Genomic DNA, 19,287 nt, shown 5'->3' with positions numbered 1-19,287 from the left:
GCCCCAACAGAGATTTAGAAAGCAGCAGCAGATGGGTGTTCTTACCGTATCCCACACAAAACTGGAGAGCCAGTAGAGGACAATCTACACTGCTCATGAACTGCAGTCATGAGCTTCACTGACCCACTCCTGGATCAGGAACACAACACTGGCTGAGACGAAGAACATTTCAGAGATAACACAGATGGACACAGGATGTCCACTGACATGCTCTTCCTGGAGAGAGAAAGTCAGTGAGGATCTGAGGAGTCACTGATGCAGTTGAAAACACAATCAAGGAGGACACACACACACAAACACACACAAATATCTGATGAATAGCCCAGGGAAAAACATCTGTTCAATAAATAAATACATTTCTTTTACTCAGAGTTTAAACATGATTATTTTCAAGTCAAAAATCTGAAAAACAAATCCATAACATCTCACTGAGTTCTAGTCTAGTACCAGGGCACCTGGGTGGCTCAGTAGTCGGTTAAGTGTCTGCCTTCCGCTCAGGTCATGATCCTGTAGCCTGGGATTGAGCCCTGCATCAGGCTCCCTGCTCAGTGGGGAGCCTGCTTCTCCCCCTCCTGCTGCTGCTCCCCGTGCTTGTGCTCTCTCCTCCTCTTTCTCTCTCAAGTAAATAAATAAAGCCTAAAAAAAAAAAAAAAAATGTCCTGTACCATAATGAAACTATTGAAAGAAGTCTGAGAATGGCCTATTGGCATTCACTTTGGTCCACTGTTCCTGACCTTATAAGAATAGCAGGTTGTAAATTCTCACACACACACACACTGTGGCTTGAAAACTTAGTAAGTACAGAAATATTAATGTGAAACTACTTAAATAAGTTAAATTCTTCCAGCTGTAAATAAATTTAAAACAACAGTATATAGCATAGCAATCTAATAGAGAAATTCTAAAAAAAAAAAAAAAAAAAGAAAAAAGAAAAGAAATTCTAAGATTCTGGTTATAAGAATGGTTCTATAAGCCCATTACAAAGGGTCTTGTATAAAATTCCTAATGACCTATATTGATACCGTGTAGGAAATAAGAGAAAGAATAACTGCCATGCTCCATATACAGGATGTACACTTTCAAATACTAAATATACAGAGTAGCTCAGTCTTGGCTGACACAAGCTCACTAAATACCAGTGATGGCTTTGTATGCAAAAGTCCTAAACAATAAGCTGCTACATGATCTGACTGACCTACTGTGACTCCCACATACCAGCAACTCTGGGCCCACTTTCCTGACAAGTCTTGGAATAGATAAAGTACCTTGGCCAACTTCAAGTGTTTCTTGAATCCTTTGACTCAGAGGAGGTGACTGAGAATTACTGTCACCAGGGAAAACCCACCGTACCTAAATAACAGCCTGACATGAAACACAGACAGTGTGGAACACAATACCACTCAGCAGCAGATACCACAGGAGTATGTACGTGTTTCATTTAGATATTTCCTCTTCAAAGGAAATTCAAAGTTAGACTTTGTGGAAGTTACATCACAGCCACCTCTAATGGATTCTGGCAAACTTTTGACTCTTATAGAAAGGGTCTATAGGGGCTTATAGAAACTCCAGTGAGATAGCGAAGGGACCTGGGCCTGATTATTGACTCTGGCATCTGACACATTGAGGAAGGAGTGGTTATTCGTCTCAGATGCTCCTCTAGACTTGGTAGCTCAGGCCTGAACATGGGTCTCAAGCAAGCAGATGGGGAGCCATAGCAAACAGATGGGCACTGACCACAGTAGGCTAGAGAGGACTGGATAGACAAGCCATGGATCCTTCCTAGCATGAGGGCACTTTAGGGGTCCCACTCTGCACTGCTCAGAGTACTGTGGGTACTGGCTCTTGGGGAAAAGGCAAGGGAGGAAAAATTGGAAGTAGTGACAGAGCTAAGTTTTGAGGCAGCCATAAGGCATCTCATTTTCCAGGAGGTATGAATGGACTTCAAGGACTCCTTTTCTTCTCAAGTCCCACTTATTCCTTCAAAGCGCCAAGAAACAAATGGGTTGAAAAACAAGGAAAATAGGTAGTTTTAATACTATTTCTTCAATCCAAGTCCTTGTCAGGTCCATATAAAAAGTGAAAACTAAAAAACTGTCCTGGAATCCATACAACCCTCTGGGAATGTGATTTGGGAAAAAGTATAACTGGAATAGGAGACTCATACTTTGAATTAAACCAGTTTAAAAACCACCATATTTAATAACATGACTGAACTAGAAGCTCTGTAAATTTAAAGTAAAGAAAGCACATGTGCCTTTATGAACCACAGTTGGGGCAGAAAACAAAATGGGTAGCAATGACACATGTCCCTCAAACATGGACCACAGTGTGACCAGACCCTGCCCACAGGGCTCAGGCACTGCCATCAGCCAAACACAGACGCTGGTCCATTCAGCTGTCAGCATTGGCCATTCACTTATGCCAAGCCAAGATGTCCCCAAGGAAATTATTCTGAACTACTGAACAATAGACAGTGGGATATGAGTCTTCATAGTCACAAAGGTTTTTAGGGAGCAGTATCACTGACCATGCCCAGTGACTTCTTTTCTTCATTGGAGTTATACTGATGAATAGATTCACGGTTATTTTAAGGAGAAGTAACCAGGACTTCATTAAGTTCTCGCACCCATTTACAGTTGCTGGTCCTCACCCTGCAACCAGATGCTGATGAAGCAACAGAGGGAGATCACAAGCAAGCCTCTTCCTGAAACTGTTCTCAGAAAAAAGGCTCAGAACTGCTCCCCAGACTCACAGTCTCACAAACTGTCAGAGTTTTAAGACCCACAGAGGTTTTATGGGCAATTCAGAGGTGAGGAAAAAGGCCCAAGAACTGAGTGGCCTGTCTGAGGTCACCAGCTCATCTGTGGCAGAAGCAGGGATGAAGCCGGGCCTGTCAGAGTATGTTCTGTCACATTAACTCAGTGGGAGAAGCCAGACTGGGTCTTCCACAGCCCACGGATCCTCAGTGTTGTGATCTGGTTTTAACTAAAAAGTAAGTAACGTAGGCTGACTTTTCAAAATAGAGAAACAAGCTTAAGATATAGAAACTTGTGGACCAGCGTCTTCCCTTCAAAATGCTTTTTTTTCACATGCTTTTCCCTAAGATGAGAATGAAGATCAAGACTGAAAGACAACCCCCTGACATGCCAGGTCAGCCATTCCTTCTTCCCAAGCAGCAGCTCCCAGCCTACCCTGCACCGCCATCTGCTCAGTCACATGGAGAGTGACTCCCTTGTGGAGGAGGCAGCCCCCTGCCCCCAGGAGACGCACGGGCAGCATCTTCTTGATTTTGTCACTGCTACACTGGCAGGTGGGTGAGGGGTTCTCCATCATCCAGTTTCCTTTTTGGAAGAGGTCCGTGATGGTCTGGGGAACTGGGGCGGTGGTCCACTCCTCCTCCCCCACTGAGCAGGGCATGTCTCTGCAAAGGGAGGACATCAAAGCTAGCATCACCCGAGAGGACCTGGCCTTTCCTGGTGCCTCAGGAGCACACGCCCACCAATAAGCACCGCAAACACGCAACCACCCCCTCACCATTTGTTTGATCTCCCCAGACCACGTGAGTGAAACTCACTTTACAGTTAAGGATGAAAGAACACAAAGAGGCCCTAAATGCTCAGATACCAAACTCCAGTCAATCCAGTCTGCCGGCATTTGGTCTCTTGTTCCCGTGTTCACTCAACGAATATTCACTGAGCATCTACTATGTGCCAGACACTGTTCTGCATATTTGAGAGTCTGGGGTGAACAAGACAAAGTCCCTGCCTTCACGGAGCTTGCGTTCTTGTAGAGGAATGCAGCAGTAAGCAAACGTCACTCAGCCAAAAATAAAGCAAAATAAGAGGACAGTGAATCAGGAGAAGAGGGACTACTGCCTTCTCCCAAGGCATAAAAGCTTAGAAAGGAGTCAGGAAAAGATTTGGGGAGAAACAACACTACAAGCAAAGGTGATAGAAAGTGCAGGTACAAAGCCCCTGAAACGAAATGAGCTCTCCATGTTTGAGGAACAGCAGGAAGGCAGCGTGGCTGGGACAGGATGAGGTAGGAGGGAGAGTGATGGGAGATGAGTGGTGGAGGGAGGGAGATGCCAGATGACACGGGCCTGGGAAGGAGTCTCTGTGTGATGCTCAGTGTGCCCAGAGTCTGGTGCAGAATGGCAAGATTCCCTTTATGTTCTAAAATGAGCTCGGAATTGGGGTTTGGAGGGGATGGGGTGAGAGTGCTCAGTACATGAAGAGCTAGGTTGTCTGCAAGCATCACGAGGCCTTGATGCCTGACCTGAGCGCTGAATCACTGTGGACCATCAACACGACGCTCACCCTCTTGGGTCTTATCTTCTCCACCAGTAAAATAAAAGTTCAAAATGACATGTGGAAATAGTCATTTCTAGCAACCCTTCCAGTTTCAAGATTCTACAAAGCAGAGCCACACTCTTTATGTTGTTCTTGCACGTACTAAAAATATCAAAGGATCACATTTGTGGACTGCTCTCCCGTTCTCTCTAAAGCACCATGACTTGATGGAAAAGTCAAAGTAAGACATGGGGTTCACACTCTAAAACCTTCACAAGATGACTGGCCGAGACAAAGCTCAATGCCAGTGTCAACATCCCAGTCAAACCTCCCTCAGTTCAACTCCTTTTGGTAAAACCTAGAATGTGAATTCAGGAACAGTTGCCAGAGTGCGGCCCCTCCATCACCCCGCCCCTCACACGCACACGCAGCAGTGTTCTGCCCAGGTGCTGTGAATCCTCGCACAGCAGGGGCCGGACCTCTTTTGTCTCTGGAGGCTAGCCCAGAGCCCAGACCAGCTCCTTCCGTGCTGGCACTTATCTGAGTCCACACTGCTCAGCGGGCATATAACGAACCCACCTCATCTAATTCTTCTACCTCACCTACGAAACATGCAGATTTGTCAAAAGTCTTGTGACTCCAGAGAGGATGTCTCCATGTCCTTTTCCAGCACGGTCATCTTGTTCTTTAGGAACGAACACTGGCTGCTAGGGCTTACCACCCATGAAGCAGTAAGTACCAGCAAATGTTCAGTAAATATCCAATAGTAAGAGCTGGCAAGGACATGGTAGCATTCCGTCTAGAAATCTGCTCTGAAACCTTGCACACCCAGGTAAAGGCACACTGGTCTGTCACTTGCAAACTCAGTAACTTCCCTTTAAAACCTGGAATTCAAGTTAGTCCTTCTCCAATCCTCCTATACCTTCCCACACTCTCCATAATTCCTCCATGTCTGTGCTACAACTGAGCCAGAAAATCATTGTATCTGAGCCTAGAACCTTTAACCTGCATGGGCCGCGGTTTGGGTAGCTTGGAAACGCACCTCTCTTCACGGTCTTTATGCACAAAGACCTCCGCACACACCTCCCCCCATACCCACTTAGAGACACATGGGTACTTCACTGCGTTTATCCATACACTGCCTACTTCCTTAAAAAGGATTTGGAAGAAAAATACAAAAATATGCAACTCCAAAAGAAGAAAATGTCCATTTTTACACACAATAATACAGAACATCTTTCAGGTTGGTAAAGTGAAGAAACTGATAAGCCAAACTGCAAATGATACATAATGGCAGCCTATCTCTGCGTCTAGGTACAGGAGCTGGTAGAAAGGAAGAAAGGGAAAGCAACTGATCAGTGCAAAGTGCTATTTGAATTAAATATTAACCTCTAAAGCAGTAAATAAACGTCTGTAGTGATTTTATATTGCAGATGTTAAAATACTCTCCTGGTCGGCTCAGTTTGTTTCTAGATGGTCTGGTTAGATTACTGTATCAGCTTTTTAAAGATAAAAAATGTTTTGAGGGGCGCCTGGGTAGCGCAGTCGTTAAGCGTCTGTCTTCAGCTCAGGGTGTGATCCTGGCATTCCGGGATCGAGTCCCGCATCAGGCTCCTCTGCTGGGAGACTGCTTCTTTCTCTCCCACTCCCCTGCTGTGTTCCCTCTCTCACTGGCTGTCTCTCTGTCACATAAATAAATAAAATCTTTAAAAAAAAAAGGTTTTGAAGGACAAATGATACTAGTCACAATGTGGCATCTATCACAGCTGATAAAGGTAATATAGCAGACATCACGCCAGGTGACAAGCTGTCAAGGGTCTCATAGCTCAAGGGACACTTACGGGATTGGATTTCCTTCCATACATCGGGTCCCGAAGCCAGGGTGTCTGGTGAGGGCATTCAAGAGTTCCTGGGTGCCCAAGTCCTCAGGAGCATCATTACTGTGGGTACATGAGAGGCAGCCAGCTCAGCAATTCATTTAAACCAGGAACTGGGAGGTGGAATTGTTCTTTGAAACTGAACATTTTGGTAGGCACTTCCTGTGTGCCAAGCGCTCATAACAGAAAAGAATAAAACACAAAACCTACCCAAAAGGAGCTGACGCTCACTGCTTACTTGGGATCAAGGTAAGGGACAGCCCTCTGAGCTTGTATAAGTTGTAATGAATGGAAAGTTGTGCATATGGGTGTGTGCACACGTATAAATGCACATGCACATTGATACACGTATTTTTGATGTGAAGAATTTCATTAAGGATCAGTTTTTCAAACATACTTTCACAGTTATCCATGAACCTGAACCAAACAGGAAAAAAACATGGGGCTAGAGAAAGAAGAACGAATTTGCATATTTATGTATATTTTGTTTTCGTTGTTTGTTTTAAGGCTTCCCTTTTACATTAGTCAGATGCTTCCCCATCTAACGGTGTAGAAAAAGCCCAAGATGAAGAAAACTGTGGAAGGAAGTAGGGAAATTCCTTTGTCCTTTTGTTTGAAGCACTGGATTGTTAGAGTAGCTGGCATTCGTGTCTGAAGAACAAACACTCGTTAATATCTGCAACGCAATGATACCATGAAATGTACTGTGCAGACAAGAAGCTGGAGGTGTAAAGCTGGGACCGTGTGCTGAAGCCCTGGGATGAACCGGCAGAATTAAAACATAGCTGTGAGAAGTCCAACCTATAGCTTCCTCACAGGTGTTTTGCAAGGGCAGATTATTTACGTAAAACACAGATGACAGCAGGGTAAAAAGAAAGGAGCTCAAGAGCGGGAACAGAGGACGGGTCTATTTTTGGAGGTTCAATTTGTTGCTGTTCTTTGCATACGATATGAGTTTGTGTTGCGGCTTTAGAATAGCTGATAAAATCCATTCCACTGTGTGATTCTTGAGTCCACCTCCCCTTGGCCCTCAGCAGCGTCAACACCCTCCATCTGCGTAAGCTCTCTTCTCTCCTGGGGCACGGAAAGCAAACACGTACCTGACAAACGTGTACTGTTCCTTGTACATCCAGGGCTGAAGTTCCAGGCTGGGGTACTTGCCAAAGGGGGGCACAATCAAGCTGAACACCAGGGCAATGCAAACACAGCTGGCAGGATGATCTATAACCAGGGGACAAAGGGGGAAAGGAAATGGCAAAACAAGGGCAAATGTCACAACAAGGAGACTGGGACAAGCCGCTAAGAGTCCAGCCAGCCTCCCAGACCAGCCAGCATGCAAGTGAGCACCGCAGGACCCACAGCAAATCTCCACCAAGGCATTCACGGCAGGTGGGAAGCAGCAGATCCTGCCACCGAAACCTCTTCCCTCCAGGCCATTTCTGGAGCCTGGCAGCACAAGGCCGGGGCTGTGGCCACCTCGCAGAGGCACGAAGCTCAAAACTTTACAGAGTAAATGGTGGTCACATGTGAGAGTGACTCACAACACTGGGTCCTGGCCTCTTCCCTCTGAAGACCTGAGAAAGACCACGATGGGCCATGAGCCCAGCTCAGCTCAAAGAAAGGCCGAGAGAACAAGCCATGCACCAGGAGCCAGAAGACCTGAAGCCTGGTAATTTAGTCTCTACTACAAGTGTATCCATGTGAAGTCACTCCCGCTGCAGCCTCAGTATTCTCACTTGTAATCTACAGGCCAAGACTAAATGACCCAGTCAGATCCCACACTCTGAAAGGAAACAGCAGCTGCTGTCACTATGGAATGGCCTCAAAAAGTATCATTACCTAAATCCTTCTTTATGAGAAAATACTATATGACCATTATCTCATTGCATTATCGTTACAACCCTATCACCAATCAACAAACAAGGTAACTGAGCTCAGAGAGACTAAGTAACTTGCCCAAGGTCACAGAGCCAGTAAGTGGCAGAACCGGAAGTCAGACCCAGGTCTGCATGCTCCAAACTCATACTCTCTGCATTACCCACATAGTCTTCAGGGAAGAATCTCTGCAGACGCTTTCTCTATGCTTCTCGATTTTAAACAGTGGAATAATTTTATCCCTTCTGACCAAGCGACTTAGCATGTAAACACTGACTGACATGCAGGCAACAGTGTGATGAGTCCTCTCTGTTTGTCCATTTTTTTTTTTCTGACCCCTCTGGCTACCTTTCCATCAACTTGCAGTTAAAAATCAATTTAGAGAAAAGTCATGTTTCCAAGAAGTTTATATGTCAACTGCATTTCAGGTTACAAAAACTAAATTGACCCAGTCAGTTTTTCTAAACTCTGTCTTTTTTACGCTGTCCTCTACCATAAAACACACATGTGCGTGCACACACACAGAGATACACACACACACAAACACACACAGCACTACTTAATGCCAGGCCCCATTCTAAGCACTTACTCACTTTAATCCTCATAATAACCCTTGTCATAGGCACATTTTTTTTTTTTAAGATTTTATTTATTTATGTGACAGAGAGACAGCCAGCGAGAGAGGGAACACAGCAGGGGAGTTGGAGAGGAAGAAGCAGGCTCCCAGCGGAGGAGCCCGATGTGGGACTCGATCCCAGAACGCCAGGATCACGCCCTGAGCCGAAGGCAGATGCTTAACGACTGTGCTACCCAGGCGCCCCAGGCACATATTCTAAAGATGACGACATGGAGGCACAGAGAAGTAACTTGCTCGCAGATGTGTGAGCGACAGGAAGCAGGACTGGGATTGAAATACAGAAAGTCCGGCTCCAGCATCCACCTCATAACCATGACCCTCTCCTGCTTTCACTGGTCAGGGAGCCTGCAGCCCACCTGTGAAGCCAGAGTCACTGCCTGGAGCAGCACTGTCACCTGAGCAAAGAATCCCTTCCGACTCCGTCTGGCAATCAGCAGCCTCTTCCACAGAAGGGCCACAAACTGCTGCTGTGTGAGCTTCCAGCCCTTCACCTGGTAGGAGCCTTTGCCGTCCATCCCGCTGAGCAGGTCTGTTTCTCTGGATTCCGCAAGAAGCCGACACTGAAGGTCACCTACTATCTAGGCAGTTTTGACATCACCTTGCTCTTTCAGGCTTCTCCAGCAAGACTTCAAGTCAGTAAGATAAAGATGAATGATACAACCGAAAATTGGGCAACGGTATTAAAGTGAGATCTCAAAAAAATGAAAGCGATATGGCCTAGAAAATTATGAAAAGATGCTGAATTCACAAGAAATCAGAGAAATGTAAATTACTGCTCACATATAAATGAAAAAATTATAAAGATGCTGCCAAAACGATGATGGTCAAGTAAAACTAAAACACATTAAAAAGTGAATTAATTACTCAGCTCACAGGTATCTATTTCAGCCTGTGGAGGTGAAAAGAAATACACTGGAGAACACTGGATAATGGGTCATTTGAAAGAGGAACTTCATGAAAAAATATGTCACAAACTAAGTGCACAAGTGTGTTAAGCTAGAAAGTATCTCAATTTATATGTAGGAAAAAAGCCAGCATATTTAGTAACAATCCAAAACAAATAGCAAAAGTTCCAGAAATACTTCTCCCTTAACATCTCTCTCCAACTCCAGTTGGGAGGCACAAAGATTACTCAAAGCAAGAGACTTGCAAAGCCTATTTCAAGAAATAATTACATTTATTAATGAGAAGTTTAAAATGTTACTGGCACTAGAATTCACTTTTAAATGCAAAACATAAAGAAAGCCAATTAATATAGGATATCTAAAAAGGGCTATAATAATAAATATTAAATACATATGTTCATGTGTTTTAGTAATAAAAACAATTTAAATAGAAACAACTTCAAAGAAATTCATGCTATATTTCTATATTTAATACTGAGTTGCTCACAAATCTTTCCTACTAATTCCAAGAAGACTACCAACAAGGAGGCTGGTACAGAAATATCAAGACATGTTGACAAACTAAAGAAGTAGTGTACAGTTTATTTTCCTTCCCACGGCATTTAACTCAACGCATAACACACAACAGGTGCATAACAAAAATATTCACTGATATGAGAAGACTTTTTAAGAAACACTGAATGAAAACTGAAATTATTTTTTATTTCTGAAATAAATACTTACAAAAGTAAAAATAAAGAAACCCATAAACATTGACAGTAATTCACCTTGTTGGAAAAGAAACAATAGACCCAAAATGGAGTCATTTTCACCCATAACAGCAAACCAGGACTTAACTGCAGTTTCCACCTCTCCCAGAAATGGGACCTTGAACAATCTGTTTTTGAAATCTGAAATTTCCTGATTAGCACTAGCAAGGTAATCTGCATAAAACCCCTGCCATTCCCTTTCCCCCAAAAGATGACCAGGCCAGAAACAATCTTTTTTTTTTTTTTTTTTTTTTGGCTAATAACTTCCTTGCCCCACCCTCCTTCTGTCTATAAAACTTCCATTTTACACAACTCTTCCAAGTACCTATTACTCAAAGAGATGCTACCCAATTCATCAATTGTTGAATAAAGCCAAATACATCTTCACATCTTCAAATTTCAAACTTGAATTTTTGTTTTTTAAAGGCCTTTACTGAAAATTTTCTCTTCCAATACATAATCCTGTATCATGCACACAAAAAAGGGAACTGTGAGGTAACTCCACGCTAAATAACTATAGCTTAAACCACCGGAACTCAAAAATTACAACAAAAATAGCACGTTAGCTCACTCTTTAATGGAGGGAAACTAGTCTATACCGCCATCTAGTGGCCTTAGAATACAGCACTAAGGTACTTAGCCAGGGAAGTCACCAAAATACAGACATCTAAAGTTTACCTGTAGAGCTACCACCCTCCTTCCTACTCATTTGGAACAGCATTGGATCGACCTCTTCTCCTTCCTTCTGCAAATCTGCATGAGCTGGACCTTTGGATAAAACCATGCAGGAACACCATCAAGTGGATTATTGCCTTTGCACACGTCATACAATTTCCTCCACTCTTTACTTGATACCTATTTCTTATGTAAGGCATAAAAATGCATCTTCATACTCATCAGACCAAATGGACAGTATAAAAAATTGGTCAGAAAAACCCCACACACTGTGAGTAAGGACATAAATTTATAAGATGGTTTGGCATTGCTCAGTAAAGATGAATATGGTACATATCTTATGATCCAGCCATTCCATTCCTAGGTGGTATATACTCTAATGCAGTGGTTCCTAACCTCTGGTACACAGATCCCCAAGGTTTCTATGGAAGAATTCAGAGGGTCTGGTAACCTAGATGGGAAAAAAATTACATCTTTATTGTGTTAAAACACACACACACACACACACACACACACACACACACAAAACCAAAAACAGTGCACCAAAATGGCATCAGTTCAGTTAAGGTCCCAAGTCAATAAACCAGGGCTTAATACCTAATCTAACTGCAGTATCAATCTTACCCCAAAATGTAATCTTAAGTGGTCAGTCAGGAATTTCCTGAATGGTGCCACTGAGTCTGTCACGTGTCCCTCTCCAACCCCCCAAAGGAAGATGAGGTAATCTGCATAAGAACCCCTGCTCTTCAATCTACACTTTCAATGCCATCCCGATCAAAATACCAATGACGTTTTTCAAAGTGCTGGAACAAACAATCCTAAAATTTGTGTGGAACCAGAAAAGACCCTGAATCGACAAGGAAATGTTGAAAAAGAAAAACAAAGCTGGGGGCATCACGTTGCCGGACTTCAAGCTATACTACAAAGCTGAGATCACAAAGACAGCATGGTACTGGCACAAAAACAGACACATAGGCCAATGGAACAGAATAGAGAACCCAGAAATGGACCCTCCATTCTTTGGGCAACTAATATTTGATAAAGCAGGAAAAAACATCCGGTGGAAAAAAGACAGTCTCTTCAATAAATGGTGCTGGGACAACTGGACAGCTATATACAGAAAAATGAAACTTGATCACTCTCTCACACCATATGCAAAGATAAATTCCAAATGGATGAAAGACCTCGATGTGAGACAGGAATCCATCAAAATCATAGAGGAGAACATAGGCTGCAACCTCTTTGACATCAGCCACAGCAACTTCTTTCATGACACATCGCCAAAGGCAAGGGAAACAAAAGCAAAAATGAACTTTTGGGACTTCATCAAGATCAAAAGCTTCTGCACAGCAAAGAAACAGTCAACAAAACTAAGAGGCAGCCCACGGAATGGGAGAAGATATCTACAAATGACACTACAGATAAAAGGCTGGTATCCAAGATCTATAAGGAACTTCTCAAACTCAATACATGAGAAACAAATAATCAAATCAAAAAATGGGCAGAAGATATGAACAGACACTTTTCCAATGAAGACATACAAATGGCTAACAGACACATGAAAAAATGTTCAACATCATTAGCCATCAGGGAAATCCAAATCAAAGCCACATTGAGATACCACCTGACACCAGTTAGAATGGCAAAAATGGACAAGGCAAGAAACAACAAACGTTGGAGAGGATGTGGAGAAAGGGGAACCCTCTTACACTGTTGGTGGGAATGCAAGTTGGTACAGCCACTTTGGAAAACAGTGTGACGGTCCCTCAAAAAGTTAAAAATAGAACTACCCTATGATCCAGCAATTGCACTACTGGGTATTTAACCCAAAGATACGGACGTAGTGAAGAGAAGGGCCATATGCGCCCCAATGTTCATAGCAGCATTGTCCACAATAGCCAAACTGTGGAAGGAGCCGAGATGCCCTTCAAAAGACGAATGGATAAAGAAGATGTAGTCCTGGGGCGCCTGGGTGGCACAGTGGTTAAGCGACTGCCTTCGGCTCAGGGCACGATCCCAGCGTTCTGGGATCGAGCCCCACATCAGGCTCTTCTGCTATGAACCTGCTTCTTCCTCTCCCACTCCCCCTGCTTGTGTTCCCTCTCTCGCTGGCTGTCTCTATCTCTGTCAAATAAATAAATAAAATCTTTAAAAAAAAAAAAAAAGAAGATGTAGTCCTATATACAATGGAATATTACTCAGCCATCAAAATGAATGATTACCCAACATTTGCATCAACATGGATGGGACTGGAGGAGATTATGCTAAGTGAAATAAGTCAAGCAGAGAAAAACAATTATCATATGGTTTCACTCATATGTGGAACATAAGGAATAGCAGGGAGATCGGTAGGAGAAGTAAGGGAAAAATGAAGGGGGGTAAACAGAAGGGGAAATGAACCACGAGAGACTATGGACTCTGGGAAACAAACTGAGGGTTTTAGAGGGGAGGTGGGTGGGGGGATGGGCTAGCCTGGTGATGGGTATTAAAGAGGGCACATATTGCATGGAACACTGGGTGTTATATGCAAACAATGAATCATGGAACACTACATCAAAAACTAATAAATAAATAAATAAATAAATAAATAAATAAATAAAACCCCTTCTTCCACCACCCCCGCCAAGAGAAAGTGACCTTGCCTGGAACAATCCTTTCTTTTCTTTGGTTTATAACTTTCTTGCCCCACCCTCCTTCCTATAAAACCTTCCATTTTGTATAAGTCCTCAGAGCATCCCTTACTTGCCTCATGATGTTACCCAATTCATGAATCTTTTTAAAAATTTATTTATTCGAGAGAGAGAGAGAATGTAGGCAACAAATCACAATATTATAAACGGGACCTGTGACTTTGTGACTAATAAATATCACAGATATTGTCAAATCCATTCAGAGGTGTTACAAATATATAAAAATTTCTTTTATGCTCATCACTACTTAAATTATGATAGTTGTTAAATCCAATGATAGATCCTGTTATTTAGTACCCTAATAAAGAAGCATGTTGGGGTGCCCGGGTGGCACAGCGGTTAAGCGTCTGCCTTCAGCTCAGGGCGTGATCCCGGCATTATGGGATCGAGCCCCACATCAGGCTCCTCCGCTAGGAGCCTGCTTCTTCTTCTCCCACTCCCCCTGCTTGTGTTCCCTCTCTCGCTGGCTGTCTCTATCTCTGTCACATAAATAAATAAAATTTAAAAAAAAAAGAAGCATGTTTATTTTTTTTTATCAAGAATTTACTTTCAGGGGCACCTGGCTGGCTCAGTTGGAAGAGCATGTGACTCTAGATCTCAGGGTTGTGAGTTTGAGCCCCATGTTGGGTGTGGTGATTAGTTAAATAAATAAACCCAAGAGAAAGAATTTACTTTTATATTTTGATCATTCTAGCTTAATCTATTTGCTTTGTAAACCTGTGTATTGGCTAAGCATGTATAACAGTAGGGTTGTGTAGAAGAGTGAGAATTCCTGTCCTCTCCAGGGGGTTCTTCTAGCTGGACTAAGAATCATATTGATGAGAGACAGATTAACAGGAGAAAATCAAATTTAATAGCATATATATGGGGAATCCAAATAGATATGGAAATTCCAAAGACAGGCAAAATGAGGTATATATGTCATCCTGAACTAAGAAGTGTGTAGGTTTCCAGAACTTCACAGGAAAAAAATGTAATTCACAGGGCAATAAGAAGAGCAGATGTTTGGTAATCAGATGTTTGTCCTGCCATACAGATGGGTCACTCATATAAAATTTATCTCTGGCAATAACCCTTATGCTGGCAAAGATGCCCAGTTTAGGTTCTTTTATGTACTTAAGAGAAGGGAAAAAGTTTCTCTTGAGCCTGCAGGGTCTTGATTGCCTTCAGCTCAAAATAATCTTCATTCCAAAGTGGCCCATCTTGGAGTGACCTGCCCTCAACCCCTACATTTCCATAGGACTACAAGATTCCCAAAGGTTTGGAGGGACTGAGTGGCTCAGTTGGTTAAGCATCTGCCTTTAGCTCAGGTCATGATCCCAAGGTCCTGGGATCAAGCCCCATGTCAGGCTCCCTGCTTAGTGGGGAGACTGCTTCTCCCTCTCCCTCTGCCCCTTCCCCACTCCCCCACTTGTGTGCACGCGCTCTCTCTCTCTCTAGATCTTTCTCTCTCTCAAATAAATAAATAAAATCTTTAAAAAAGATTTCCAAAGCGTGCAATGCATAAAAAAGGTTAAAAACCCCTGCCCTAGAAAAAATTTTCACATAGAAACAGGAGCTATATATTTAAAAATTCAAAACATCTTTGTTCATAATATCAAATGGAAAAATATATATCCAGACAATGGAACAGCATATAGTAGAGAAATGTATTAATTACTGTGACTGCATCAAAATACATTATTTTCAAAAATCTTATGTCAAAGCTAAGAATCAACTAACAGCATGACAAAAATAGTCTGATTCCATTTATAGAAAGTTCTAAAATAGGGAAACCAATGCAATATATTATTTAGAGTTATACACACATGTAGTTGAATTTCAAAGAAAATGAATGCAATGATTAACACAAAATTCTGTGTCATGGTTGCTTGAAGCAAGGAGGTCACGAAAGGTGTTGTAGGGAGGCAAATGTGACCTGAAAGGAACATATATTGGGCTTCTAAATTACTGACAATATTTTATTTCTTTCTTGGTGGCAGGGTAACAGGCATTCCATGTATTATTTTTTAAAGTATACTGACACATTACATCTACTTTTGGGTATGTACGATACATGTTTCATGTTACCTTCTTAGACAGGCAACCTTAGTCCACCCAATCTAAAATAACTATCCAGTTGGTCTATATCACATTAGCCTACTTTAATATTACAGATTTATCTAGTTTTGGACTACTTGCCAGAAGTGTAGGATAGACAATGATAATTTTCAACATACTTTGTATATCTTCTAGGCAGTTCAGGGGTTTGTTTCAAAACACAATGTCACATAAAAACATTTTCTGTTTTTAAATGGTTTTTAGAGGCTATATTCTACCACACATATTTTTAAAATAAATGGTGAAATGAACTGGTTTTATAATCTGGCTTTAGACCCTGAATGTGCCACTTAGCAGCAGTGAACCTAAGAAATTTAATTCTCTCAGAACTTCACCTTCCTCACTTGGAAGTGAAGTTGAACTCACAGGGTTTTGAGGATGATTAAAACCTGTGAGTGAACAGGAGACTGTCTTAGGCACCTAGCTGCACTTACCAATATTTCCCCTAAGTTATAGCCATTAATTTTACAGTGATAATAAATAACAGACAGTGATTCACGGATAGTGATCTGTTAAGTATTTTCATCTTGGAAATTCTCTCTACCTTTCTGCTGGCTAGATGAAGCTGATGATGGGGTGTCCATGGATGGCAAAACCACTAGGTAGACGTCCGGATCTTTAATTCACTATGTATAGAGAACTGCCTGCCAAAGAGGAAAACCCATTTTAGATTCTTAAGGAACAAGAAATAAAATCCTATTGTCTCTGAGACATTAAACATTTGGTGTCTATTTGTTACAGCAATTTAGCCTGTCCTCTTTAATATATTCTTAAAAAGGTGAACCACATTCAGAAGTACCAGATACAGTTGTAGGGGTGGTACCAGTCATAAACAAATTAAGTGAATGGCTACCTACCAAATAGTGAGATATCCAGCCTTCTTCCCTCCTTAGTCACAGAAAACTGGCAGTAAGGCTTGTAACTCACAGATGGGAATCTGGAAGTTTCCTTGCTTGGTAACTGACTAAACTTAAAAATATTCCTTACGGATGAAAACAAATGGGAGTTTTCCCCCTCAATGAAATAAAAGATAACCTATAGAAAAACCTAAAGTGAAGCCCACTATTTGACAGGCCACACCCATACTCAAAAAGCTTTCAAAAAATTTTTGTCTCACTGCAAAATATGAATTGAAAACCAAGGATTACAAATACAAAACTATTTTAGGAAAAACACTAATATTATGGAAGAAAACAAATCAAATGATAAGAAATATGAAACAGAACAAAACTTGAAACAATTCAGGAAGAAGACCCACAACAACTAAAAAATAAACACCTACAATTAATGTCCTGAGATAATTTCTGATTAAAAAGAGACAGAGAGAGAAATAAAGAAATATTCTGGGGAAGGGATAAAAAAAAAAGCTTTTAGAAATAAATACCATGAAAGTATGTTTAAAATAAATGAGTTAGAAGATAAAATTGTGGTACTTTATCCCCAAAACCACAGACCAAAAAAGCAGAGATGTAAAACAGTAGAAAGAATAAAATTAGAAGATCAAGTGGAGGTACAATGTTTGATTAACGGAAGTTCCAAAGATTGAGAAGAAAATTTAAAGATCCAAGAAACGAAAAATTTTCAGGATTGATGAGTGTCCACATTATGAGGGTTACACTGAGTGAGGAACACTGTATGAAAAAAATATCTACTCCATGGCACATTACTGTGAAATTTCAGAACGAACAAAGAGAAAAACATAAAAGTTTCCAGAGACTGCAGAAACAAGCAAGTCACATACAAAGAATTAGGAATCAAAATGGCATGAATTTCTTAACTAGAAGGTATAATACAATGGAGTACTGCCTTTAAAAATATGAGGAAAAGTTGTTTCCAATGTAGAATTTTATACCCACCCAAAATATGAATCAAGAGGGCTGGTAGAATAAAGCATGTTTTATAGATACAAATCTAAAAAGTTTAATTCCCATGTACCCTGTCCTAAAATTAGAAAAGAAAAAGAAACAAAATCTAGACAATAGGAAGTCCAACACAAAGCAAAGGCGATCCCAGAATTACTACCATGCCATCTTAGAGAATTAATCCACGCTGGAACAAGAGAACAAAGAACTCTCCAAAGATAACTGTAGAAGATGAAACTGAAAAGCTGATTAATAGGTTTAATAATATTTGTTACCAAAAGATCCATCACAGCTGCTAACTCAGTAAATATATGGGTAAGTAAGCCCTGGTGCACTGCCATGGCCAATTAATTATTCCGTCCCAGAGAATTCGAAGGGGACTGGACAAATTGAAAGCATAGCTCCTGGCTGGGTTTGCCAACACTGTTGCAGAACAGTCAGATAAACTCGTCACAGGAGTTTATCTGAGAAGTAACTCAAGAGATAAGGGTTTGGAAAAGAGAAGGGAGAAATTTATTTTGGGTACTGGCAGTCAGGGGAGGTGGCAAGCTCAAGACTTAACAACCAACCTCTCTGCCTCCAAGATGGACACTTAACAATTTTGTAAGGAGAGGTCGGCGGGGAGCAGACACCTTGTAATCATGGGTGAGGGTTGGTATGTGTTCAGCCCATGATCTCTGACAGAAAGAGGACCTGTGGGTGTGGTCTTTCTAGGCATTACATTGCTATCAGGGCTTCTCTGGTGTGGTGTTTGGAATGTTCCAGATCCTTGCAAAAGAACTTCATCATACTTCAAGAAAGTATGATAAGAAATAAGCACAATGGGTTTTAGTTAACAGCACGAGTTAAGCAGTCTTGTCTAATTTCTGGTTTTAACTGTTGGGGTCTACAGTTGAGCAAGAGGGCTCACTAACATATTGAATGGTAATTTATTCTTTTGGCAAATAGTTTGGTGATTAATAAATGATAGCTATAAAGAAAACAATAGAAACAAAGCAAAGAGCCAGAAAAAAATGTAGTCACTCTCCTATTGATTAAGATTACAGGTGTAACCCACTTAGCAGAAGCTTAAACTAGAGACGATTTCTCATGTAAAAGAACTCCAGAGATGGGAAGTCCAGGACTCCTAGCACGCTGTTCCACGGAGTCAGAACCTAGGCTTCTTCTCTCCTGTTGTCCCATCTCCAGCATGTGAGCTCTACCTCATAATCCAAGAATTCAAGCCATTACAACCATATTCCAGCATGCAGAAATAAGAAAGAAACAAAGAAGAGAACTGCCCCTCCTACACTGCTTTACGATCACTTATAGTAGGATATAAAAGCACTAACACATTACACTGGCCAGGACTTAGTCATACAGCTGCACGTAGCTGTATGGGTTCTATTACTAATTTTAAAAAAGAAGGCAGCAGGGAGAATGGATAATGGGAAATAGCTAATAGTCTCTGCTATCTCCCTCCAGTACTGTCCACTGTTCATATCCTACATTGTTTTTTCTCAGAGTATTTATTAATCCCTGTATATTTTTCTCTTTATTAATATTTCCCCCAACCTGTAAGTCCCAAGATGACAGGGACTATGCCTTTTGCTCACCTCTGTACCCCAGTTTCTGGGAAAGTACCT

At 41.7% G+C, this 19,287-nt stretch overlaps 1 protein-coding gene across 1 annotated transcript; it reads right to left on the bottom strand.

Annotated features, from left to right (window-relative positions):
* Window positions 1-894: 894 nt before the first annotated feature.
* LOC123781155 (retinal-specific phospholipid-transporting ATPase ABCA4-like) lies at window positions 895-11,119 on the bottom strand. Its single transcript, XM_087869131.1, has 5 exons — window positions 11,014-11,119; window positions 9,077-9,241; window positions 7,270-7,390; window positions 6,134-6,232; window positions 895-3,421 (listed from the first exon to the last, which is right to left on the bottom strand). Exons 1-5 carry the CDS (start codon window positions 11,117-11,119, stop codon window positions 3,118-3,120), a joined length of 795 nt encoding a protein of 264 aa, XP_087725257.1. The 3' UTR covers window positions 895-3,117.
* Between the last annotated feature and the right edge of the window lie 8,168 nt (window positions 11,120-19,287).

This window comes from Ursus americanus, chromosome 18 (assembly GCF_024610735.1).
Source record: "Ursus americanus isolate L20-20 chromosome 18, mUrsAme1.1.p, whole genome shotgun sequence".
Lineage (NCBI taxonomy): Eukaryota > Metazoa > Chordata > Mammalia > Carnivora > Ursidae > Ursus > Ursus americanus.
The sequence above is the reverse complement of the archived record's forward strand: the minus strand, read 5'-3'. Positions and strand labels throughout refer to the sequence as shown.

Excerpts from the sequence above, each read along its gene's own strand:
- LOC123781155 (XM_087869131.1), bottom strand. The coding sequence starts at position 11,119 with ATGGTTTTATCCAAAGGTCCAGCTCATGCAGATTTGCAGAAGGAAGGA. Across the intron at positions 6,233-7,269 it reads GAACAGTACACGTTTGTCAG|TAATGATGCTCCTGAGGACT; the intron begins GTACGTGTTTGC and ends ATGTACCCACAG. Across the intron at positions 3,422-6,133 it reads ATGGAAGGAAATCCAATCCC|AGACATGCCCTGCTCAGTGG; the intron begins GTAAGTGTCCCT and ends CTCCCTTTGCAG.